Raw genomic sequence first — 27178 nt, forward strand, 5'->3', positions numbered from 1 at the left:
ACCTCATAAGGTTGTAAGATTTCGTTAAAGTCCCCCAGCAAGAGCCAAGAGCACTAACATCCTCCCGGACACGGATCAGATACCTCCACATAGATTCCCTCTGCGCTGGGATTGGAGAGGTGTAGACTGCACTGCAAACCCAAGAGAGACTGTCCCTCCACATCTCAAAAGTAACCACCTGAGCATGAAGGTCCACCAAGCGAAAGGACAGATTAGAGCTATTGTTAGTAAGCACCCAAATCCCACCACTGAATCCTACTGCTTCCATAACAAAGGCAAAAGAGAAGCCAAGAGAGGTCCAGAAGCGTCGGACTCGCAGAGATTGACATTTAGGTTCCATCAAAATCACCACATCTGGTCTTTTGTTTCTCACAAGGTCCTTAATGAAAAGTTTTCCATTTTCATTCATGGCACCTTGCACATTCCAGGATATTATTTTTACATCTTCAAAACCAATCATTAACAACAAATTGGGGAAGAAGCAAGAAGAAAGGAGGCTATAACAGGGAAGGAACCTCTCCAGATGTCCCAATAGCCTCCCCCTGCATGCGTGAGTCTCCTGAGTCTAGCTGTTTGATTAGTTCCTCCTTCTGTATTCTCAGCTCTGAAGTTTCCTGCATGGGTACTGCCGCTGAGCTTTCCCCAAACACCAAGCTCTCATGTTTCCCATTTCGACTTAAAATTTTAATTGGGCCCATTATTCCATCTTTGGAAAACATTGGATCCCGCTCCCAATCATAGTTACATGATTATGCTACCTATTTACAGTTAATAGAAGATATCCTACTTATTTACAAGATATCTAACAAACCTAATCTCAATAAAAACTATCATCACAGATATATCAACATTCAACAGTTCCCCTCTAGCTGGAGGGTCTAGATTAGATGCATCCCGCTTGGAACATATATATTTGTAATACTTGGAACAAGCAAAAGAAGTTTTGATAGTGCTAGACTGCTAGACAAAATTCTCTTTGATAAAATAATCAACTTTTATATGCTTGGTTCTCTCTAGGCTCATCACACATTATCTCCGTATGACCAACATCACATAACTGCATCTTCTAAATTAAATGTGTCAACCATAGGAGCTTGCTAGTTGTGTGATTCCTTTCCTGGTACACAACTTCCATACTTGATCAAATTGAGATTGTTGCAAGTCAGTTATGTTTCCCCCCGTTTGTCGTGGGGTTAGCTGATGCAATGAACAAAAGTGGTCAATGAACTAGGATGAAAAGTAAATAACAATAAGCTTATAAACAAAGCAAAGTTGAAAATACAACAAGTCCGTAGCAACCAAACAGAAAAATTGAAACAGAGATAAAGTAGTTGGTGCAAAACAAAACCATTACACATAGAAGACAGCACCCAAACACTCTAGTATTCTAATTGGGGTTAAACAAGTTAGTGCAGTCAGAACACTTAAAACTGAACAAGGTGCCAATGTGAATGAGTCGAAAGTGACAGTGTCTGTCTTATAACATACAATGGCTTGGGATCAATCGATCGATGACTTCTGAAATGGACAATGGTTTAACTTGAACACCTGGTACTGCAGAAACTAGGACAGCCTGAAATTCCAAAAAAGAGGATGGAAGCAACAAGCACCAGGATAGACAAGGGTGTCACATTCACCTGCAAAAAGTGGACCAACAATTGCAACAATTGAAGCTCAAAAGAAATAACGGAAGCAACTACGCATCAAGGATTGCCAGATTAGTTCCTTTTCAGTCAGGCGACAGCGAGTATGTCACATTGTATTTGATAGGATTCCTATTTCTACATCATTGCCACATGAGGAGCTGATCCATAATAGGACAAATAGGCCTAGAATCTTTCAGGTGTATTCTAGAAGGGGTAAGAAGGGAAATAGTGGCTAAGTTAGTTAGGAGAGCTGACAGGTGGGGAATGAGAGCTGGCAAGTCAGTATCAGAATATAAGGAATAGGAGAGAGAATGTTGAGGATACCTTTAGATATTTCAGATATTGAGAATGATTAGGAAGTGCTAACTTCCTAAACGGAGCTCTGCTCTGAGTAAGGGAATTAAAGGAGATTTCTCCATTCCTTCTGTAGTCCAGTTTACAAGTTCAATAAAGCTCTCAGTTATATTTCTCTCAATTCATTACTGTTATTTCCATTGTCCATTGATCTGGGTCCTAACAAATTGGTCCGACCTACCGGATCGTCGAGAAAGAGCCAGTGAATGCCACCGAGGAAGAAGAAACAAATGGATGCTAAGGTTGACGCTCTGGAAAATGACATTTCTGAGGTTCGCACCACCCTCGCTGATGTGCAAGCTACTGTGAAGGAGAATCATGCGAGTTTGTTGGCGATGCTTGAACGAGTCTTAGCGAAAACTTTGGCCGATGAAGTCAGCTCAGGAGGAGCGCCGAAGGAAACGCCGGCGAGAGAACCATCAATCGGGAAAACGGGTTCTGTGAACCCGAGACCCGAATCGCTCAGCGAAGTGATGCTCTCTGAGTATCGCCATGCGGTGAAGAAGGTGGAACTGCCATCGTTCTCCGGCGAAGACCCAGCGGGATGGATCTCGCGGGCTGAGATCTATTTCCAGGTACATGAGTCTGCACCTGAAATCAAGGTGAGGCTAGCTCAGCTGAGCATGGAGGGTCCTACGATCCATTTTTTTCAACTCGCTCATCGGAGAAGATGAAGGATTGACATGGGAGAGTCTGAACGAGGCCTTGCTCGGAAGATATGGAGGTCACGGAGATGGAGATATCTACGAGCAGCTGACGGAACTAAAGCAAGGGGGAACGGTGGATGAGTACATCACCGAATTTGAGTATCTCATAGCTCAGATTCCCAGGTTGCCCGATAAACAGTTCTTGGGTTATTTTCTCCATGGGTTACGATCGGAGATCCGAGGGAAGGTTAGAAGTTTGGCAACAATGGGGGAAATGAGTCGAACAAAACTCCTCCAAGTAACCAGAGCGGTGGAGAAGGAAACCAGAGGAACGGGTTGGGCTCATGGGCCAAGAGCAGGAACTGGGTCCTCAGGGTCAAACAGGCCCAGTTCCCATGGACCGGGTAAAACCGGATCCGAATGGGTAATGGTAAAAGGACGAGAGAAAGAAACGTTAGGGTTACCTAACCCAGGAGGAATCGGGTCAAAGAATGAGAAAATAAATCCGGTGGAGAAGAAAAGATCTGGATATAGAGACAGAGGCTTCACCCACCTTTCTTACAAAGAGATGATGGAAAGAAGGCAAAAACGACTCTGTTTCAAGTGTGGTGGACCTTTTCATCCCATGCATCAGTGCCCAGACAAGCATCTGAAGATCTTGGTCATGGAGGACGAAGATAGTGAAGACGCAGAGGCAAAGGAGCTAGCGGTAGAAGTAGAAGACTCCGGGGAAGAAGACAACGCAGAGATGTGCGTTCTGAGTTTGGATCACATTTCCAAAGAGAACCACAAGACAGTACGCTTGCAAGGGCAAATCAAGGGGATTCCAGTACTAATCCTGGTTGACAGTGGCGCGACCAGTAGAGGAGACTTCCCCCATGAGCATCAAGCTAGGGAATGGAACACGTGAGCAGTCCATAGGGGTAGTCAAGGAGCTGGAGCTCGTGATTGGAGAAGTCAAAGTATCTCCGGCGTGGCACCTATTTGAGCTTGGGGGAATTGATGTTGTTCTAGGAATGGAGTGGCTGAAAACCCTGGGAGACATGATTGTGAACTGGCAGCGACAGATTCCGAGCTTCTGGTACAACAAGAAATGGGTCACGCTACAAGGAATCGATGGAGGAGAAAAAGAGTTAGTAGCGTTGCAGTGTGTGTTGTCAAAAATACGCCATCGAATTCCCCACGAGTTATGGGGAATGGAAAAGGGAAAGGTAGAAGGAGAACCTGGTCTATCACAGCAACAACAACAAGAATTGGTAGAACTTTTACGGAATTATGAAAATGTGTTTAAGGAACCTGCAGGGCTACCTCCAAGGCGGAATAAGGAGCATACCATCAACCTAAAGGAGAATCAGGGAGCAGTGAATGTACGACCTTATAGGTATTCTCACCATCACAAAAACGAAATTGAGAAGCAAGTCCAAGACCTGTTAGCTACAGGAGTAATCAGACACAGTACTAGTTCTTTCTCCAGCCCTGTGATCTTGGTTAAAAAGAAGGACAACACTTGGAGGATGTGTGTGGACTACAGAGCGCTTAATAAGGCCACCATTCCAGACAAGTTTCCTATTCCGGTGATTGAGGAGTTACTAGATGAATTGCACGGAGCAGATTTTTACAGCAAGCTTGACTTGAAGTCCGGGTATCACCAAGTACGTGTGAGGGACTCAGATATTGAGAAAACAGCCTTCCGAACGCATGAGGGTCACTATGAGTACTTGGTAATGCCCTTTGGGCTCATGAATGCCCCTCAATGTTCCAAAGTCTCATGAATGATGTCTTTCGCCATTTATTGAGGAAATGTGTGCTAGTGTTCTTTGACGATATCTTGATATATAGTAAAGGCTGGAAGACTCACATGGAACATTTGGAGAAGGTATTAAAGTTGCTGGCCCAGCATCAACTGGTGGCTAATAAAAAGAAATGCGCCTTTGGCCAGAGCACCATGGAGTATTTGGGTCACTTGATCAATGAAAAAGGAGTGGCGGTGGATCCAAGCAAGGTCCAGAGTGTTTTGATGTGGCCTACTCCAAGAAATGTGAAGGGAGTGAGAGGGTTCCTGGGCCTTACCGGGTACTATAGGAAGTTCATAAGGGATTATGGGAAGATAGCCAAACCCTTGACAGAGTTGACCAAGAAAGACAACTTTAACTGGAGTTCTAGTGCACAACAAGCTTTTGAAGAATTAAAAGAGAAACTAACTACTGCTCCTGTATTGTCTCTTCCAGACTTCTCAAAAGACTTTGTAATTGAGTGTGATGCGTCGGGTGTTGGCATAGGAGCTATTCTAATGCAGGAGAAGCGTCCCATTGCTTACTATAGCAAGGCCTTGGGAGTAAGAAACTTGTCCAAGTCTGCGTATGAAAAAGAGTTAATGGCTGTGGTCCTTTCCATACAACATTGGAGACCTTACCTGTTAGGTAGAAGGTTTACTGTGTCCACTGACCAAAAAAGCTTGAAACAACTGATGCAGCAGAGAATAGCTACAGCGGAGCAACAAAACTGGGCTGCAAAGCTGCTGGGATATGATTTTGAAATAGTCTATAATCAAGGGAAAATGAATAAAGGAGCTGATGCCCTTTCCAGGATACATGAAGGAGCAGAGTTGAGCAAAATCACATCTTTCCCTTGGTGGGAACAGGGTCAACAAGTACAGTCTGAGGTTAGTAAAGATGAAAAGCTTCAAGACATCATCAGACAGTTGCTCCATGATCCTAATGCAAAACCAGGGTATGAATACAAACAAGGGGTCCTATTGTATGCGGGCAGGTTGGTAATTCCTTCTACTTCTCAACTCATTCCCACACTCTTGAATGAGTTCCATGCTTCTCCCTTAGGAGGTCATTCCGGTTTCAACAAAACATACCGTAGGATCGCTGCTAATGTCTACTGGGTTGGCATGAAGGGTACCATACAAGACTATGTGAGGAACTGTGATATTTGTCAGCGTCAAAAGTACTTAGCAACTTCTCCCGGAGGATTACTTCAGCCTTTACCGATTCCAGAACAGGTATGGGATGAAATTTCTATGGATTTCATCACAGGACTACCTAAGTCCAGGGGGTTTGAGGCCATATTGGTCGTAGTTGATCGATTGTCCAAATATTCTCACTTCGTTCCTCTCAAACACCCTTATACAGCAAGAAGTATCGCAAAGGTATTTTGCAAGGAGATAGTCAGGCTTCATGGGATTCCAACATCCATAGTCAGTGACCGCGATCCTATTTTCATGAGCAGCTTTTGGAAAGAAATATTCAGGATACAGGGCACACAACTTAGGATGAGCTCAGCATATCATCCGGAGTCGGATGGACAGACAGAAGTAGTAAATAGGTGTCTTGAAACCTATTTAAGGTGTTTTATTTCTGACCAGCCCAAGACTTGGGTGCTCTGGGTGCATTGGGCTGAATATTGGTTCAACACCAATTACCATGTGTCTACAGGAACAACTCCTTTTGAAGTGGTCTATGGCAGATCCCCACCCACACTCACGCGTTGGCTACAGGGGGAGACAAGGGTAGAAGCAGTTCAGAGGGATTTGATTGACAGAGATGAGGCTTTGCGACAATTGCGGAGTCAATTGCTTCGGGCGCAGGAGAAAATGAAGACACATGCTAACAAGAAAAGGAGGGATCAGTGCTTTAATGTAGGAGAGTGGGTTTTTGTCAAATTAAGAGCTCATAGGCAACAATCAGTGGTAACACGAATCAATGCTAAGTTAGCAGCTAGGTATTATGGCCCTTATCCTATCTTGGAACGCATTGGAGCTGTTGCTTACAAACTAAAACTTCCCCCAGGGTCCAGAGTACACCCAGTATTCCATGCTTCTTTACTTAAGAAGGCAGTAGGAAACTATCAAGAGGATGAGGTTCTTCCTGAACTTATAGGGGATGATCAAATGGGGGAATATGAACCTGTGGCTGTGCTCGCAACTCGAACAGTCAAACAGCAAAATGAAGACACCAAACAAGTTCTGATTCAGTGGAAGGGGAAGCCTGCTGAGGAGGCTACATGGGAGGAGACCATTATGATACAAAGTCAATTTCCAACATTCAACCTTAAGGACAAGGTTGCTGCTGAAGGAGGGGGTGTTGATAGGATTCCTATTTCTACATCATTGCCACATGAGGAGCTGATCCATAATAGGACAAATAGGCCTAGAATCTTTCAGGTGTATTCTAGAAGGGGTAAGAAGGGAAATAGTGGCTAAGTTAGTTAGGAGAGGTGACAGGTGGGGAATGAGAGCTGGCAAGTCAGTATCAGAATATAAGGAATAGGAGAGGGAATGTTGAGGATACCTTTAGATATTTCAGATATTGAGAATGATTAGGAAGTGCTAACTTCCTAAACGGAGCTCTGCTCTGAGTAAGGGAATTAAAGGAGATTTCTCCATTCCTTCTGTAGTCCAGTTTACAAGTTCAATAAAGCTCTCAGTTATATTTCTCTCAATTCATTACTGTTATTTCCATTGTCCATTGATCTGGGTCCTAACAGTATTCCTGGCAACTATAAAGAGTGGGCCAACGTTGACAGCAGCTGAAGCCCTAAAATTAGATAGCCCCGGTGATGATGTATAGTGGGGTCAGTGCTAACTAATAGCGGCTGAAACCCAAAAGACAAACAAAAACAACTTAACAAAGGTTGATCGAGTTGCTTTTCGGGGGAAAGAATGACATTATTATAACTTAATTTCAAACTTTTGGGGACTCAATTACGGAGGATGATACCTATCTGATACCATCCTAAAACTAGAAGTAGTCTGGATAATGAATTTATATTAACATGATCAAAAGTACGATATCGATACACAAATTTTCCTAGTTCTAGTCAAACTAAATACTAACAAACTATGATGAAAAGGTAACTAGGAAAAAATATAGAATAAAATCTAATCACAACAAAATTATTCATAACTAAATCATCTCACCAAACTAAATTCTAAAAGATATCTCAACGAGAGCAAAAGTGGGAGATGATAAAGAGTGAAATAGTGATGGATCATGGACGAACAGAGGAAGGCATGGTATGTTTGATAAATATCTGATTTTCTTTCTTTTTCTATTCCTGGTTCTGAACTTATTTGTACGCCTAGCTTCAGTGAAGTGCTACATGAGTTTAAGAGAGATGTTTTTTCGTAGTAAAATTTGCAAATCCATGTTGTTATTTTCTATTGTGCTTGAGTGAAGAGCTCAAATATGTTTGCTGGCATGGCTAATTGAAAAATGACATTTCTAGTCTTTTCCTTTTTAGTGACAAAACTAGATATAAACTCGTGTGATTTGTGGATATCATGATAAATATTTTCAATTTTCTTTTGTGAGGAAACATATTTGAATTTTAATATAATTCTACATTAAATGAAAATATATATTAGTATTCTGCAAATGAAAAATAGTGACATGTCTCATTCTTTTGGTAAAATAGTGACATGTCTAATAATATTTATTTAAAATTATTAATAAAAATATATTTTATACATAGGCGTCATTGATTTCAATTTAATAGATGAATAAATTAATATATTTAGATGATAATATAACAAAATCTATGTAAAGATATATGATATCAATAGTATGAAAGTTGACAACTAATTTTTCATTTATCATATCAGTGAATTTGTCTTGGGAGGGATAAAACTCAAAGTCATCTTTTTTATCCTAGCAGTTGTCAGTTGCTGTATAAAGTTTCTTAGTGTGTTTGTAATGGGTGCATTCAGATATTAAGTTGTTCTGTGAGCACTTTGAATCAGTTAATTTGCAATTCTATTTCACGCTTTCTGACATTGGTTAACTGATTTTGGTTTTCTGGACAGTGTGCCTATGGATGAAGAGGAGAAAGTTGTACTTGATTACTCATCAGATCCGCTGATTGTTGATGGTAGTTTTCGCAAGTCAATCTTGTCAAGCATTGCCCGAGCAGGAAATGCAATTGAAGAGTTGTATGGCTCTCCTCAGGACATTGAAGGTGTCATCAGGGATGGAAAAGTCTATGTTGTGCAGACCAGACCACAAATGTAGGCCTCTGGATCCATCTCTCTGGAGCTGCATAACTCAAGTATGTTCATCCACATGCCACTTTGAACGTGAGGTAGCTTTTGAATTTGAGAGTATACCTGCTGATTGCAAAATTTGGCTTCTAGGTTTAATGAGAGTGATATATAAAAATAAGGAATAATTTATGTTAGCAACCACAGAATAATGTAAATAAAGAAAGATTCAAATGTGATTAAATTTATCTGAAATTTCCTCTTCCTGATCAAGTTTATATTTTTTATTTGAGGTCTATGGACAATGTTTAGGTTGCGTAATATGTGATTGAATTCATTATTTCAATATTTTTGTTTATTTAGACTTTAGAGTAACTTTGGATCAACGCTGTAATCTAAGTTTGGTCTCCTCTAATGTCTGATTGTATAATAGTGTTCTAAGACAACAACTTGGAAAAGAGTAAGAAAGTATTTTACGTATTTAATCTACTAGCTTACTATTAGACTTAAGTTTGTTTACTGCATTGTTATTCAATGTTCGGTGTTTTCATCTCGGATATTATTGGGAATGAAGAAAGAAACAATAATAGGTCACGAAGAAAGTCACAGTAATTAGAGACAGGATTTGGAGTAGTTCCTGAAAGAGGATTAGTAGCAGAAGAAACATGTAAGCCAGTGTGAAAATCTTGTAGATGGACATGAGCCCTTGTTATTTGCAGCCTGTGAGTTGAAACATCAGAAATAGGAGCAGAAACACGCATGGCTGGTAAAGAAATATTTCAGAATTGGATGGAGATACTGAATTAAGTGAGCCAAAATGAGTTGGTATAATGCGAACAGAATTGGATGGAGAATTATGATCACAAATACTGAGGAAATAGGCAGGAAGAGGAAAAACTGAATTGTCAGCAGAGGGAGCTGATCCATGTGATAAGTTGGCATTTAGAAAAGAAAAGATGATGATGAAGAAGAAGGATGCCGAAGTGTGGGTGGACCAGAGATCTATGAGAACTGTGATACCATCTTACAAGAATGAGAAGAATGTAAATCTATTGAATTGAAATGAATTGAGTTTACTCAGAGTAAAACTTATTTATATGTACTGGATCCTAACTAGCATAAACTGCTATCTAACCAAAATAAGAATAACAAAATAACAGAATGAAAGAGCAAGGAAGTTACAAGCAACTAACCTGATTAACCAATTGAAACTAGCTCTACCATACTAATCTTCTGTATCGTGTGATAAACATAAATTACTTTCTTTTAACTCACTTTTATTAGAATCAATTGGCTTAATTACAACTTTGATCTCTGACGTTTACCAATTCCACGATTTTAGTCCCCCACCTAATTTAATTACACGGATGGTCCCTGACTTTGCTGGTCGTATGCAACATTGGTCCTACCGTTTATTTGTTAATGGAGGAGGTTTACGTGGATGGTCACTTGACTGATATGGAAGTCGAATTGGAGAGAGAAAGAGACCAGCAACTGATTCAACCTTCTTCCTCGCCTCCAGGGACTCGTTCGTTCTTTATCTCTTCCCTTTTCGCTCAATCTCAAGCTTCGAAACATCTTCCTCACGATGCTATGTTTTTTAAGGAGGAATAGGGTAGAAGATGACTGTTGCAGGTCTCACGTGCAACTCACATGCAACTCACATGCTTCCCTCTCTCTCCAGTTCTTCTTTCTCTCTCCAATTGGACATCCACGTAAGCCTCATCCGTTAACAAATAAACGGCAGGATCAACGTTGCAGACGACCAGCAAAGTCAGGGACCATCCGTGTAATTAAATTAAGTGGGGGACTAAAATCGTGGAATTGGTAAATGTCAGGGACAAAAGTTGCAATTAAGCCGAATCAATTTTATCAAGCAAAATCAATGTCCATAGCCTCCACTTATTTTATTCATCCATGCAACTTGTACAGAAAGTTCTTTATTAGAGAGCATTTTGCTTCCAACATTAGGAACTTCTTCAAACCAACGATTACACCCAGCATGCATAGAACACACGGATTAATGAAACACTAAATCAAGACACTTCAACACAAATAAGAAACTGCTGAGGAAGCACACAACCCTCAACAGTTTTCGAGTCCCGACACTTTTAGCCACACTTCATTTAAGCGCCCGCTATTACGAATTGGAGCATTGTACTGAGCAATAGTATAGGAGCTTGCATCTTGTATTGTCCCTGAACTTCTATTGAAATGCTTGTTTAGGCTGCTAGCAAGAGCTTCAAATTCTCTGCTAATGTCACTGTCCTTCGCATACCCACTGAACTTCAACACTGCTAAGCATTGAGTTTTCCATTTCTCTACCTGCAACTTCAGTTCAGGATTAGGCAGTGGAGGTTTCCCCTGAAAGTGAGGCGATACATAGATTCTCACTGTATAGCCATCCTGAGAGGATGGTGAGGGAATCCTCGTTAAGACTGGACTAGTGAATGCAAGTTTGGAAGAATTCAAATTGGCACCATGGATATATTGGTACAACCTGGCGCATGGTCAAAGATTATACGAAAGGAACATGTTAAATAGAAAATTGAATTATATGCTAATGATGATCTTTGGAAGCCAACAAATGCTTAATTGCACTTTAGTCATTATTATTCTACTTTGCATACTTTCATAAATTGAATCAATTTAATCATTGCAGACGTTATTCCCACCAATATTCACTTATCAAAATATTAAATTTCAATCAATTCATAAAAAAAATCCCAAATTTGTACCTCTTTAAACCCTAATCTCATATCCCTCAAGGTGATCTTTTTCTTTCTGTAAGGTGGCATTAGAGTTTTTTTGGTGTTGCAGTAGGCTACTTTTGTTAGTTGATCTTTTATTGACTTGGTTTGGACTTTTTAAAGACTCACTTGAGAGAATTGTTCACAAGATTTTTTACTTAAATATTTGTTGGCCGAAAAAAAAATTACATCCGTCAAAATTTAACAAATTTTCAAAAATATATTTTTAAAATTGTATCATATATCAAATTTTAACATAAACCTTAAATTATTTGAAAAAAAAATGACAATTAATGATTTATATGCAAATGAAAATTGAGAGACAGGACGAACTTGCTTAATTTAAAATATAGAGTTGATTAGTTCGAAAAAACTAGAAGGACCACAATCACTAATAATTAAAATAAAAAGGATAAAAGAATGCAATTAAATAAAGAAAATTAGTTGTCCACAAATGAACAACCATTTTAGGGGTTGAAATATTAAGATATTTAACATTAGCTATTTCTATTTTTGTGTTTTAGAGATTAAGCGTGTGTTTGAAATCACGTTCTAATGGTCTCACACAAACGTATGGCAGAAAAAGCACATGAGTTTGTGTTTGGTTGCGTGTCACACACCTTTAAAATCACGTATGGATGAGCAAACGTGGATCTTCAGCAAAAATTAATGTTTGGGTGCTCTATTTTGGAATCGATTTCAGCAATCAGACGCGGATCTCATTAATGTTGCTCTGGGTTGCTTCTCCGTCACAGAGACGCGATTCTCTCCAGATCTGGGTTCCATCTGATTTTTTATTTTGTTTATACCCCTTTCTTCTTGCACCTTGGACTCTGCTTCTCATCCAGGCATGTGGGGATGATTTTAGAAGAGAAGGGACTTGGAGAAAAGAAAAGCTACATGACTTCGTTCTTCACTATGACTATGTTTGACATGCCTAGCTGAAAAGCTAGCTGATAGCTGAAAAGCTAGCTTAAAGCTGATAAGCTAGCTGAAAGCTGAAAAGCTACGTAATTGAACAAAAGTGTTTGGTAAAACTAGCTATTGAACAAGCTGAAATTGTAAAATGACATAAAAATGCATACTTGTATAATTCTTTTTTATATTTAACATTACTTTATTTTCACATTAATACCTATATGATATCAATATTAAAATTATTTTAAATATTTTAATTTTACTCAAGTTATTTATCATCTTAAAAATATAATATTAATTTTTACTTATTTAATTTTCTATATTTTTATTAAATTAAATAGAATAAAAATAATAATTTTTAATATAAGTTTTCCGATGACGAAAAAAAAAATTGTAATATAAAATTATTTATTTTATTCCAAAGTAGTAATTATTTGTGTGTAGAAACAATTTACATATGAGACAAGTGTGATAACTGATAAGTAAATAGGTTTAGTAAAAAACCTATAGGCCAAGTGGTAAGAGCTAGGGGACATAAGGGTGGGGAGGGGAAGGTCCAGGGTTTGAATCCTGGAAGGGAACTTTGAAGGGAATTTCTAACTTACTAACCACTAACATTTGCTTATCAAAAAAAAAAAAAAAAACCTATAGGCCAAAAATCTGGAATTTTAATAAAATAATATGGATAAAAATGAGAATATATTTAATAAGCTATAAGCTTTAAGCTTTAAGCTACCTGAGATAGCTTATAACAAAACTTTAAGCTACTGAAATAAGCTCCTTCACCAAACACTTTTATAGAGCTTTTAAGTTAGTCAAATAAGTTATAAGCTAGCTGAAATGACATGCCAAACATAGCCTATTTCTCATCTCACTTCTGTTTCTTTTCCTTTCTATCCTATGTCTTTTTTCTCTCGCGGCTGCATATCTCTTCTTCTTGACTTGTGCGTGCTTCACTAACTAGGGTTATTGTTTTTTTTCTTGGGACAAACTTCGGGTTAGTGTTAAATTAGATAATGGTATTGGGCTGAGTGGCCCAAGTGCCCAACCGTACAAGGAATTTTTTTTTCTCATATTCTCATTAAATATGATTCAAATTAATTTATTAATACAAAATTTTAAACACTACGGTGTTTAAATGAAATGAAATTTTAACACTAAATATTCATTAATTTAGTGAAATGAAATTAACAATTATCCTAATATTATATTATATATTATTATTGTTAATTTAATGAAAGTAAATTAATAAATTAATTCATATATTCATTATAATATTCATACCCATTTTGGTCATTATACAATCAAAGTCAATTCTAATCAAAGTTATCCAAACGGAATTCTCTTAGAAGAATCACATTTCTGATAATGTATCCAAACATAAATCACGTCACTCAAACTCACGTTTATCGGATCCAATTCTAGCCAAATTTAATTTTAGTCAGATCCAATTTTGCTAATGCTGATCCAAACACACACTGAGTATGTTGACTGAAACTTGTATTGAAGTGTGTGTGAAACTCAGTGCCAAACATGCACTGAATCAAAATAGTGTGTGCGTTTGGGTTTAACACTCAATCCATGCTTAGGCTCCGCTCCTTAATTAATTAGAAAGTGGGATGAGGAATTCCATGTTCCAATCGTAAAAGAAAGCCTATGTTTTTATGTAATCTTTCCCCTCAAAGTCCCTTCACACACATTTTGAGGTCAAAAAGTCAAAAGTTATGAGGTGTGGGCAACCCAAAACCTCTAATAAGCTAAAATAATCTCAGGACACTTTATCTACAGGTTTGGTTTCAAAAATAGATTTTTGATGAGTACATTTTTAACCCTAACCCAACCCTTCAATACCTTTCATTTATCTTAGCTCACCAAATGAGCAACCATCCCCGATCCCTGACTTACATTTGGAGTTTACAATTTTCAATAAAAAAAGGGAAAATAGTGGATTTCAAAGCTATGACAGCGACTTTACACATTTTACTAAAACCCAACGAATTTAAAATGTAGGCTTAATTGCACTTTTGGTCCCCCAACTTTGACCTTCCTGCGAAAATCGTCCCCAAACTTTAAAATTAGCAAAAATCATCCCTAACGTTTACACCCGGTTGCAAAATTGGTTTTCCGTCCAATTTCATCCACTATTTAACGAATTATGGGATAAGAATTAATAAAAAATAAGAAAATAAATCAAAAACTTAAAATTCATCATTTTTCTATCCTTTTACTGGAAATCTTTTTTTTTTTCTGGGTTCATTGTTGGAGAGAGAGGTTGAAGAAAAAGAACCCAGATCACACCAATAACAATTGCAACTCTGTCACCCAAGCTAGGACCAGTTACTACATCAATTTCCCACCCACCCCTTCATCAACACGATCCAACATCTCACCACTACCTACACTTCTTGCCTGATCCATCTCACCAATAACAATTTCTTCCACTCAATATGTCCAAACCTGAAAAGAAATTCCTAAAGTATACACATCCCACAGTGACAAACCCAGCAAACAGAAGGAAAAAAAAATTAATTATTTACAGTGGATGAACAATGTGATCAAATGGAAGGTACAAAATCCAAATCTCTCAACGACCCATTTCATGGTTTGAGATAAAACATTCAGACAATGTAACTAACACATTTCCCTATCTCCCAACCACCAACACCACAGCCACTACCTAAAAACCACTGCCTCCTCCTCCGCCAGCAGAGTCAGAGACGATATAAAACTAGAGGATGATGGTGATGGCGGTGAACAGAGCGGCTACGCGAAAACGTGGTGGTGTGCAGAGGTTTAGATCTGAGATAGGTGATGAACGAGTGGTGGTGATGGGAAGATCGAGAAAGGGTGAGCGACGGTGGAGCTAAAACCAGCAAGGAGAGGTTCAGATCGGGAAAGGGCAGATCTGAGGAGAAGCGACTGCAGGAAAACGTGGCGGTGTGTAGAGGTTCAGATCGGAGAGCGCGAACGAGTGGTGGTGATGATGTGATTTGGGGAAGTGAGATGAGTGATCCATGGTATGGTGGTGGTGGCTTGCAGTTGAAGTGCAGAGGTTATGGTGGAAAGGTGAAAAGGAAAAGGGTGTTAATTAAGATGATGAAGATGAAGGAAAAATGGGATGACGATGATGAATTTTTGGGTTTTTAATCTGAAGATGATGAATGTTTCAGAGACTCAATTTTTTAATGAATTTTTTGAGGAATATTCCGTTAGTTTTTGGATGGAATTAGACGGAAAACCAATTTTGCAACCGGGTGTAAACTTCAGGGACGTTTTTTGCTAATTTTTAAGTTTGAGGACGATTTTCGCAAGAAGGCCATAATTGGGGGACCAAAAGTGCAATTAAGCCTAAAATGTAATGAAATGCATCAATTGATAGAACCTCACACATTTTGTGACATTACATTACTTCTTTCATTATAAAAGTGGGTGTTGTTTTAACTTTTTCACATATTTTCTAAAATGAATGTTGTGTTAGAAGTTCAAGACTATTTGTAATATCTTTTTACACATATACTCTCATTTAATAATATATCTCATACCCTATAAAGCACGGACTCGGACACGACACGACATGACACCAGTACCGGGACACGGCTAAAATCTAAAAAATAAGACACGGGGACACACACACACACACACATATATATAGACACACCTCATATATTTTTATGAAGCTCTTGTCATAAAGCTTAGGAAATTGTTTTGATGTTTTCTTTGTAAAAGGAGTAACTTGTTTATAAAAAGAGCTAATCTATCTGGTTTTCACTCCCTTATTGATTATCATCATTGAAAATGTCTTTGACTTTGATTCTTCAAGTGATAAGTTAACACTTTCTTTCATGCTTCCCTCTTAAAAATTATATGATTTTTTAAAAATACAAGTTTCCTAGAGGTGTCCAGCCAAGAAGAGGTGTCGGCTCAAATGTCCTAACCGCAAAAAAATATTTTTTTAATCGGACACCGCAAAGAAGTGTCTGACACATGTCGGACAGGTGTCGTACGAGTGCCGGTGTCGTGTCGGTGTCCGACACCGGGACACTCCGTATGTTATAGCCTTATAGGTGTCTGTGATTCATAGCACATACCACTTCTTATTTTATCATAATTTTCATCAATCACTTAATCAATATACTTCAAATTTAAATGAGTGTTTTAATAAATGAGCTCTTAAATTATGTGTATTATTTTAAATAACAACAATTTTGGAATAAAGGGAGTAGTTAATTTGAGTTCTGAACTTCATACTTTAATCAATACCATTTTGGAATAATGCATTAGTAGTGACAAGTCATGGCATGGTTGAGGGGAAAAGTAGATAGATTTTGATTTTCAGCATTATAGTTGAGGAAGAGGTACTGTTCTCATACATCATACAAGAAATATAAAAAAACCTGTGAAATCCGGTTTTGGTGGATTGTTCGAAGGAAGTTCCTGAAACAGGAGCAGACATCCATAAAGATTCATCGTAGAGTCTGATCTGAAAATTTGATTCTGAAAATATCACTGTATATTTTGGGGATTCAATAGCGTGCACTATTTTGCCACAGCAGCAACATATGGTCATGTACAAATAATAAAGAAAACACAAGAGTTTCGTTTCCATCTTCAGCTTGCTGAGATAGGATCTGAATACCCCCCTTTAAATACACAGAGCCAACAACAGATACACAATAATTAATCAGTGCGGTTTTCGTCACTACAATAAAGTTTTTTTTGTACCGCGAAAAAGATAAATAGTGTCCGTCAAGAATCGATCCCTAGACCTCCCCCTACCTAACTCATATGTCACTCCCGCTCCTACCACTTGAGCTATCCTATGGGGACACAATAAAATAATTTGAACAATTGAAACAAATTTAATCACGAAAATTTGAATCTTATGTGCGGATAAAAAAAAGGAAAATGTTGTGTGGCACGACATGGGATCTCGTGCACCACACACGAAACATTTTTTGGCGTTTTAAAACTGCCAGAAACTGTACCTGTTCTTTTTTTTGGCAATTGTAATTTTGTGGCGTTCAAAACCGTCACTAAATGAGTCTCGTGCTAGATCTATCGTACCATGTAGTATTGCTCTAAAAAAAATGTTTTAAAAGCACATTTGGTCCCACAAATTTGAACTGTGCAAAAGAAGCCCATTAATTTAGGGTTTAAGAACTAAGTTTGTTTTAAAAAGGTTATTGTTAAAAAACATAATTCAAATCTCTCATTTATTGTGTCCCCACATTATTTCTAAGCATAGACCTATGATTTCCATCAGGACTTTTACTCTGTACTTCTCCCATGTAGGCACATAACCTTGACCTTTTTGTTGTTCGCTACTCTAATTTATACCCAAAATATATTTTGTTTTAAGATTATCTTTTAAACAAACTTCCGTTGTACAAATAGAAGAACGTTTGTGAAAGAGAAAAAGAAAGAAACTATAATTATCACAGTAACAATATTTCTGAAATTAAAACAAAGTCAGACTTCAAAAGGCAATATCTTATGGTATCTTTTGAGCAAAAGTTTTCAAAATATGTGAAAAAGACGAAGTAGTATTAGTAGTTTTTGGTTTCTTTTATCATGGGGAGGCGGAGTAGGAGATCTCCATATTAGTCATGATAATGTGTTGTGTTAGCTTATAGTTGAATGAGCCTCCAAAAAACATAGCATCAACTATCAAAACCGACGGCAGGCGGAGTAGGAGGTCCCCATATTGGTCATGATAATAGGCGTGTTGTGTTAGCTTAAAGTCGGATGAGCTGCCAAAAATACATAGCATCAACTATCAAAACCGACACCAATTGTCAAGTTCGAGCAGTTAACTACAGCCTAACATCAATACTAAATTGGTTACAGCGTCGACTTTTCCCTTATTAGAATTGGCTTAGGATCTATGCTAATTTGTGTTTTTCTAATGTGAGTGTAAAATACTCCCTCCTTATATAAAGTGTTGAAGTTGGTAGGTTTAAAATTAAACCAGCCATGAACTGTCTAATCCGAGTTGAGTTATGGTTCATTCACACTTCAGTCTTTCTCTCATCTCATTTTCACATTTCTTCATCTTATTTTTTTCTACATTTCCTATCACATCACATATCATTTATTTTTCTTTTCTCTTTTCTCATTCCTCCAAGGTGGAGGTGGAAAAGTGGGTGGAATAAAACATAATTCTGTCCAATCCTCCTATCATCACACCCTCTGTCACCTAAGTTGAAAAGAATTAAGATTAGCATATAGGGCTTATAGGATTATTTATTCATAATAAGTGATTTTGTTCTTTCACAATTTGATTTTGTTGTCTCCCACTTTGTTGATGAGACACAATATAAATGCTTTCTGATTTCATCAGCAAAATTAATTCGATATAGAAACTCCATAATCGGTCAAGGCACTAGCTGAATCGTATAGAATAATGTTTTAAATTGGATTCAAAGAATACTTATTTGATTAATTTTATAAGCTTCCCCAACATATTTAAGTGTTGTTTAAATTACTCATAGATTACTAACCCACAACTCAATTGACCAATAAGATTTTTTATAAATAAATAAATAAAATATGAAAATTCTAACCCTTATATTCAATGTGATTGGAGATGAGTTATTTAACCCAAACTTTCTCCTGTGTCATTTAGAGAACCTCATTTATAAAACAACTTACCTTAGCATAATTGATAAATAATTGAGTTTCTTAATCATTTAATTCAAGATTCAATCCTTAAATAGTGTGTGTATGAAGAAGAATTTGTAGGAAGATACTTACTATACTATTTAAAAGTGGTCTCCAAGATTTATGAAAATTAATCTCAGAAGTGTGGGGAATTTCAAATTTGAATAATTTATAACGTTTTCTTTTAGAATGTTCCAAAGAAAAATTTATAAATTAGCGTAGCTTATATTTTATTTTTTGCTCCAGAAAAAAAAAGTAGCTTATAGTTTACTGTAATTATTTTTATTTTTAACATTATGATTTTAATAATAAAAAATCAATTAATACCAATTTTTTACCCTTATCAAAATAATAACTATTCAAAGTTTCATATAAAAATTGAAATAAGCACTCGTTTTGTTATCAGAGATGAAAAATGGAAAAATAATTTCTAATATTCATTGATTAAGCAAGTACATTATATACAAATTGACTAACTATGGCTAGGTTAGAAACTAACTCTAACTGACAACTAACTACAGAAACTATCTCCAACACTCATGCTTCACTGCTTAATTATATGTATGAGGTTCAATTTCCTGAGAAACAACTAAAGCAAACCGTCTATGTGATGGTGAGAGTGTGTGATAGGATACGTAATCTGAAATAGGATAAGAAACACCTGAAGATGAAGAGGCCTGAGAAGAAGTATGAGCTATGTTACAATGATAATCTTGGAGATAAGAAAGTTTTTGTTTTTGTCTAGTGGAAAGTCTCAAGGCTAGTGGCTGTGGTAACAAGGGTGATGGTAAGGGTGAAGGAATGATGGTAGTATCTGGCTCGAGTTGAGCTGGCTGTGGGGGAGTGAAATCATCTGAGGATGAACTAAGATCAGTAGGAAGTGAAGGAATTAATGGGGAACAAAGAGGATAGTGATACTTTGTCAGTTGCTTGAAAAGGAAAAATAGTTTCATAAAAAATGACATTTCTTGAAAGAAAAACTTCTCTAGTTTTCAAATCAAACATAAGATATCCCTTGACCCCCCCTTCTTTCTGTCCTAGAACAATGCATTTCCTAGCTCTTAGTGGAAACTTTGTTCTATGTGCAGTAAGGGAAGTAGCATAACATAAAGAACCAAAAACCTTTAAGTGTTCAATGTCTGGTTTCAGGTTATGCAAAATGATGAAAGGAGATGAGTAAGATAAAACCTTGGTTGGTAAAAGATTCATTAAGCACACTGCATGAATCACAGCAAAAGACCAAAATTCAAGGGTCAAATTAGACTGCAGCATAAGAGCCCTAGCAATATTCAGGATGTGTTGATGTTTTCTCTCCACAACACCATTTTGTTGTGGAGTTTTAACACAAGATAATTGATGTTGAACTCCATGTTGTGAATAAAAATCAGTCATGGCAAATTCAACCCCATTATCTAGTCTTACTATCTTAACAAGAGATCCATACTGTCTTTGTGAATAAAGGATAAAAGTTTGTAATGCAGCCCGAGCCTCTGATTTTGCTTTCATTAATTTTATCCAAGTAAACCTAGACTTATCATATACAATTATGTGAAAATATTTGGCTCCTGTAATAGATGCAACACTATATGGTCCCCAAATATCTACATGCAACAATTCCAAAACAGTTCCATAAATAGTATTTCTCAAAGAAAATGATAATCTTTTTTGTTTAGCAAAATGACAAGTATCACAATTCTTACATGGAGAAGTAGTAATAGGAGGGTACATTTGTTGCAAAGAAATATAACAAGGCTGAGATGGATGTCCTAACCTATGATGCCATATATTTGGCAACTTATTAGAAGAAGAAACAGTACTCATATTTACAGAATGGAAGTGGTTTGAAACTAGTGATAAGTGGAAGCTCCACGATGTATAGCCCATCCTTGATCTCAGCTCTCCCAATCATCTTCAAAGTGGTCTTGTCCAAAATCAAACACAAGGAATCAGTGAAAATCAATCTGTGATTTAGTACTTTGGTAAGCTTGTGTATAGAAACAAGATTGACAGAAAATTCAGGTACATAGAGAACATTATGTAAAGTCAGGGTAGGTGAAAGAAATATTGTCCCTAAATGGTTTTCATAGCATGAGCTCTATTAGGCAAAGATACAGGTACATGTTTGATTGAGTAGTAAGAAGAAAAGAAAGATAAGGAAGAAGCAATGTGATCCGTGGCACCTGAATCCATGATCCATTGAGAATTGACCATACCTATGTTATTTGCAATAACATTGTGACTACTGACAAGGTTGGAAGTAGAAATAGGCTTAAGGTTGGGGGTTTGTGCAACTGCAGTGGGCTTAGATTGAGGAAGTAATGCCAGTAAACCTTGAAGGTACTCTCTTGTCAGCTCAAGACTTGAAGAAGGAGGTTCATCTTGATCTGAAGAAGAATGTGACTCACCTCCTGAAGTTGGAATGTAAGCCTTCTCTGGCTTATAACCATTTGGAAAGTTGGAAGGATAGCCATGCTTAAGGAAGCATGTTTCAACAGTGTGATTCTGCCTTCCACAATGTGTGCACAACCTCTACACATTGGATTTACTTGAAGAATACTGAGAATTCGACCTTCCCCTGTTGGAATTAGAATGTGTGCCTTGTGTATTCCCAGTATGAACTGCCATAACTGCTGGCTCATGAAGTACTCCAATGCCTAAGTGTCTTTCTTGTTGTATTATCATAGAGCAAATCTTAGACAAAGTTGGCAAAGGTTCCATTAATAAAATCTAAGATCTAGCAGCAGCAAAATTATCATTCAAACCTCTAAGGAAACACAACACACAATCATTTTCCCTATATTGCTTGAAGATTTTCACAACCTCACAACAGCACGCATGGGGAAACACAAACAGGAATTGGTCGATAATTGCATAGTTCATCCCATAGGATCTTCATCTTGGTGTAATACGCAGTAATAGACAAATCACCTTGATTCAGAGAATACAATTCATGATGCAGGTGAGAAATTCTTACCGAATCTCCATGCGAGAAACGATCTTTTAGATCTTGCCAAGCTCCAGAAGTTGTGTCAATCCAGATGATGCTAGTTGCTATCTCTGGAGAAACCGAATGATTAATCCAAGAAAGCACAAGATTACTGCAGCGCTTCCAAGCTGAAAGCATAGGATCATCATCTGAGAGCTTTGCAATCGAACCATCAGTGAAACCAAACTTATTCTTCATCTGCAATGACATCACCATTGCACGAGCCCAGCCATGGTAGTTGCTCCCATCAAGAACTGGAGAAACGAGAACAAGTGAGCGATTCTCGTTTGGATGAATGTAGTAATCGTGAGTCGAGTCTGTCAAATTTGCTCGAGTAATCGGAGCAAGTGTTGAAGGTAGAAGAAGCTTCAAAGCTTTATGCAGAAGAATCAGTGAAGAGAAGTGAAGAAATGGCAAAGAGAATGCCGAGAAAGTGCTCGAGAAAACCTCTGTGAAAGTAGAAGAAGCTCGAGAAAATCTATGAGAAAGTAGAAACAATAGCAAAGAGATTGCCAAGAAAATGTTCGAGAAAATGTCTTTTCCCAATTCTTTGAGAAAATTCTTCAGCCATATCATCTCCTTGGCTGCTTCTGAAATGGCGACATATTCTGATTCAGTGGTTGAGAGAACAACTCTATTTTGAAGTTTAGACTTCCAACTCACAGCAGTTCCTCCAAAGAGGTGCTTCTGGTATTGGCATCTCTAGCATTGAATCTGTCAAGTAATTTTTTAACATATTTCTCTTGAGACAACTTCAGAATACCTTCTGATCTATTTCTGGAAATCTTAATACCAAGAATTTGTTTGGCTGGACCAAGATCCTTCTTCTCAAAGTTTTATGACATCTGTTGCTTCAACCTGTTAATTTCAATCATATTTGATCCTGCTATCAACATGTCATCAAAATACAAAGCAAGAATAATATAACTATCAGCAAATTTCTTAACATAGCAACAATGATCCATGTCACATCTATTAAAACCTGAGTTGCTCATAAACTCATTAAACTTCTTGTACCACTGTCTCGATGCCTGTTTCAGACCGTACAAGCTTTTGTGAAGCTTGCATACAAGATTCTTCGTGCCTGGAACTTCAAAACCTTCAGGTTGTGTCATATAAATCTCTTCTTCCAAATCCCCATGTAGGAATGCAGTTTTAACATCTAACTACTCCAAGTGAAGATTCTCTGCAACTACAATACTCAGGATAACTCTTATAGTGGTCATTTTGACAACTGGAGAAAAAATCTATGTGAAGTCAATTCCTTGCTTCTGCTGAAACCCTTTCACTACAGGCCTTGCCTTGTACCTTCTGCTGCCATCAGATTCTTCCTTCAGTCTATAGACCCATCAGATTCTTTCCTTCTGGTAACTTGGTCAGAGACCATGTTCCATTCATCTGAAGGGGCGTCATCTCGTCTTTCATTGCTAACTCCCACTTCATAGAGTCATTCCCCTGCATGGCTTCACCAAAATATTCTGGCTCTCCAGCATCAGTTAACAACAAATAATTCAACGAAGGAGAATACCTTTGTGGTGCTTTCGGCGTTCTTGTAGATCTCCTCACTTGAGTTATAGGAGTTTCAATTACTGTTGTTGGCTCTTGTTCTAGCTCAACTTCTAACCCATCATCCTCGTTCTCGAGATTAATCTGGTTTCTTTTGGCTACATCACTTTCTGAAATTTCTTCCAATGCCACTCTTTCAGAAAGTTCCAACTGTTTACTTGAACTTATAGATTCTGCAGAAGACCTGTCTTTATAAAGCACACTTTCATTAAAAGTGACATTTCTGCTTCTAATGATTTTCCTGTTTTGTTCATCCCAAAACCTGTAGCCATACATATCAGACCCATAACCAATAAAGAAACATTTTATGGCCTTGGGGTCCAATTTGTCTCTCCTATCGGAGTCTATGAGAACATAAGAGACACAACCGAAGACTTTCAAATGTGAAAGACTTACCTCCTTTCCAGACCATATCTCTTCAGGCAACTGATAATCCAAAGGAACAGATGGTCCCCGATTTATCAGGTAAGCTGTTGTATTAATGGCATCTGCCCAAAACATTTTAGGCAACCCGGACTGGATTCGCATACATCTAGCCCTTTCGTTCAAGGTCCTGTTCATTCTTTCCGCGACACCATTTTGCTCAGGTGTACCTGGTATTGTCTTGATCATTCTGATCTCATTTTCTGAACAAAACTTTTTGAACTCCTGGCTGTCATACTCCCCGCCATTATCAGATTTTAGACTCTTAATCTTCAAGCCTATCTGATTTTCAACTTCTATTTTCCACCTTTTAAACACAGAAAACACATCAGATTTATTTTTGAGAAAATAAACCCATACCTTTCTTGTTGAGTCGTCTATGAAGGTGACATAATAGCGTGAGCCTCCAAGAGATTTCACTGGGGCTGGACCCCACACATCTGTATGCACCAGTTCGAGCTTTTCTGATTTTGATTTCCTGCCTGCTTTTGAGAAGCTAACCTTTCTCTGTTTTCCCGAAATGCAATGCTCACAAACACCAAGATCAACATGCTTCAAATTTGACACCTTACCCTTTGATGCCATGATCTTCATTCCTTTTTCACTCATGTGTCCAAGTCTTTGATGCCATATAGATGAGCTATTGACAGCTTCAGTTACTGCTATCATGTCCTCCTCTGCAACCATATAAAGGGAGCCCCGTTTCTTTCCACGAGCTAGAACCAGATTGCCTTTCGTCACCTTCCAAGCTCCACCCCCAAAAGTGGTGTGATAACCCTCATTATCCAACTGGCCAATGGAGATCAAATTTATCTTTATTCCAGGGACATGTCTAACATTATGCAATGTCCAGTGAGTTCCATTAGAGGATCTGATATCAATATCACCTCTTCCCACAATATCAAGTGGTTTTCCATCTGCAAGATAAACCTTTCCAAACTTTCCAGAGATATAGTTAGATAATAATTCTTTTGAAGGAATAGTATGAAAAGATGCACCTGAATCTATAACCCCATGAATCAATAGGACTATCAAAGCTGTAAATTAATGCGTCTGCTACTTCCTCAGTTGCTGCATTAGCAGATTCATCATCATCTTGCCTCTTTTGGTAATTCTTCTTCTTCTCCGGGCTTTGCATTGATTGGTGAAGTGACCTTTCTTGTCACAATTCCAGCAAGTGATGGCATTCCTGACTCTTGTCTGACTTCTTCCTCTTGATTTTGATCTGCCTCGGCCTTGGGCTTGATTGTGACTCTTCTGGCTACCTCTTCCTCTACTTTCAGTATTCAATGCTGAAGCGGAAGCGTTTGAAGACTCTCCTGAATCTTTCCTGCGAATATCCTTGCTTAAGATCAGGTCTCTGATGTCATCAAACTTCAACTTGTTATCCCTTGCAGAGTTACTGACCGCAGTGACAGTTGCAGCCCAACTATCCGGTAAGGATTGTAACAGACTCAAGACCATCAATTCGTCGTCAAAGGTAATCTTCACAGACGATAACTGTGAAATAATTGTATTAAAGCTATTAATATGATCAGTTACAGAGTTACCTTCTCCCATTCTGAGATTGAATAGACGTCGTATCAGATGTACTTTATTGGCAGCAGATGGCTTCTCGTACATATTTGATAATGCCTTCATCAAATCTGCAGTAGTCTTCTCATTCACTATGTTGAACGCAACATTTTTGGATAACGTCAATCTGATCACACCAAGGGCCTGTCGATCTAACAGGCTCTAGTCTTCCTGCTTCATGTCGTCTGGCTTCTCTGTCAAGGGTTGATACAACTTCTTTTGGTACAGATAGTCCTCCATCTGCATCTTCCAAAACCTGAAGTCTCTGCCATCAAACCTCTCAATCTTCACCTTCCCTTCTTCCAACGCCCTTGCTCCCACTTCTTCCTCTAAACTGAGGATCTTTCCCACGAACCTGAAGCTCTTAATACCAGTTGTTGTGAGCAATAATAGAAAAGAGAGAAGAGAGAAAGAAATATCACACAAGAATTTCTAACGTGGTTCGGAACACAATGTGTGTACCTACGTCCACGGCTACACTAGGTAGGCATGCTGACTGGATAAATTAGGCTGACGTGTCAAGGAAAAAAATTAAAAAAAAATACAATTTCCAATTAATGAAAATATCCCTAAATTAGTTAACAAAATCAATTCCACAAATTAATTCCAATTAACCCAAATTTCCAATTAAATTAGGGTTCACATTATGCAACCCAAATTTGATAGATCGTGTTCAATTTGACAGTTTCTTCTTCTTCTTCAATGTCCTCTCCTTTCCTCATTCATAGATCGTGTTCTTCTTCTTCTTATTCTTCTCCATCCTCTCTTCTTATTTACCACCACCAACCCCAACAGCCACCACCACTGGAACTTAGCAGAAGGACAAACACTGCAACAACGATCTGGATCTGAATCTGAGTGCGACGGAGGACGAAGGAAGAAAATGAGAGGGAGAGGCTGGGTGCGATGGCTTGGCGCGACGGAGTGCGAATCGCTCGCGTCCTGGCGTCTCAAACCGCCACCGGCGACGAAGATGACGCTGTTGATAAACAACGTGAATAAAGATTTCTTCCTCCTCACACCGTGACAGAGCCCTCAACCTCTTTCTCTGCCTTCGATTCACCGCAACACCAAGGGGATCTCGATTCACAACAAAGCCAAGGTAAGTCAATTTGCGCCGATTCACAACAAAGCTTGGGTTTGCAGGTTAGGGTTCAAGATTTGTGGTATTTGGGGGCTTTGGTTGAATATGGGTGAGAGTGGATCTTAGTTTCGAAGGTGTGGTAGCTTATGGAGTTTTGGTTGCAGGTGGGGTTGGGGTTTTAGTTGGGGATGGGGGTTTCGGTTGGGAGAAGGAGAAGGTGAAGGAGAAGATGAGTGCTCTTTTTTTGATTGATTGGTTCTTATTGGTTGCAGGTGGGGTTGGAGTTTTTGTTGTGCTCCTTCTTGTCTGTGTTGCAAGTTGCAACTACCACTTATGTTCTGCTACCTCCATTTTTGTCTGTGTTGCAACTACCAAACGCTGCAAGCAGTGGGGAAAATAAGAGGAAAAGAAAGACGATTTATGGTGCAGTGAGGAAGAGGAACAGAACCACCACCATCTTTGGGTTTCTCCGCCACCACCACCACTTCTGGGTTCTCCTGGGTTTCTTTTTCTTGTTATGTACATGTTTGGGGCGGTTATGGTGGGGATGAGGTTTTGTTTTCTGGATTTTGATTATTTCTGG

The 27178-nt window shown here is 38.3% G+C and overlaps 2 protein-coding genes across 3 annotated transcripts in view; one reads left to right on the plus strand and one right to left on the minus strand.

Annotated features, from left to right (window-relative positions):
- Positions 1-8906, plus strand: part of LOC130710731 (alpha-glucan water dikinase, chloroplastic) — a 30003-nt gene extending 21097 nt beyond the window's left edge. Inside the window, exon 34 of one of the 2 annotated variants that reach the window (XM_057560081.1) lies at positions 8460-8906. In XM_057560081.1, the coding sequence (XP_057416064.1) occupies positions 8460-8664 (205 nt within the window). In that variant the 3' untranslated portion in view covers positions 8665-8906. Of the gene's footprint in view, positions 1-1560; positions 2122-8459 lie in introns of those variants that run through there. The other variant, XM_057560082.1, reaches the window with a different exon arrangement.
- Positions 8907-10500: 1594 nt separating this feature from the next.
- LOC130710732 (uncharacterized) lies at positions 10501-16907 on the minus strand. The gene is made up of 2 exons (XM_057560083.1): positions 16696-16907; positions 10501-11133 (listed from the first exon to the last, which is right to left on the minus strand). The coding sequence occupies exons 1-2, from the start codon at positions 16905-16907 to the stop codon at positions 10719-10721; spliced, it is 627 nt and encodes a 208-aa protein (XP_057416066.1). The 3' UTR covers positions 10501-10718.
- Positions 16908-27178: the final 10271 nt, after the last annotated feature.

Source organism: Lotus japonicus, chromosome 4, assembly GCF_012489685.1.
Source record: "Lotus japonicus ecotype B-129 chromosome 4, LjGifu_v1.2".
NCBI lineage: Eukaryota > Viridiplantae > Streptophyta > Magnoliopsida > Fabales > Fabaceae > Lotus > Lotus japonicus.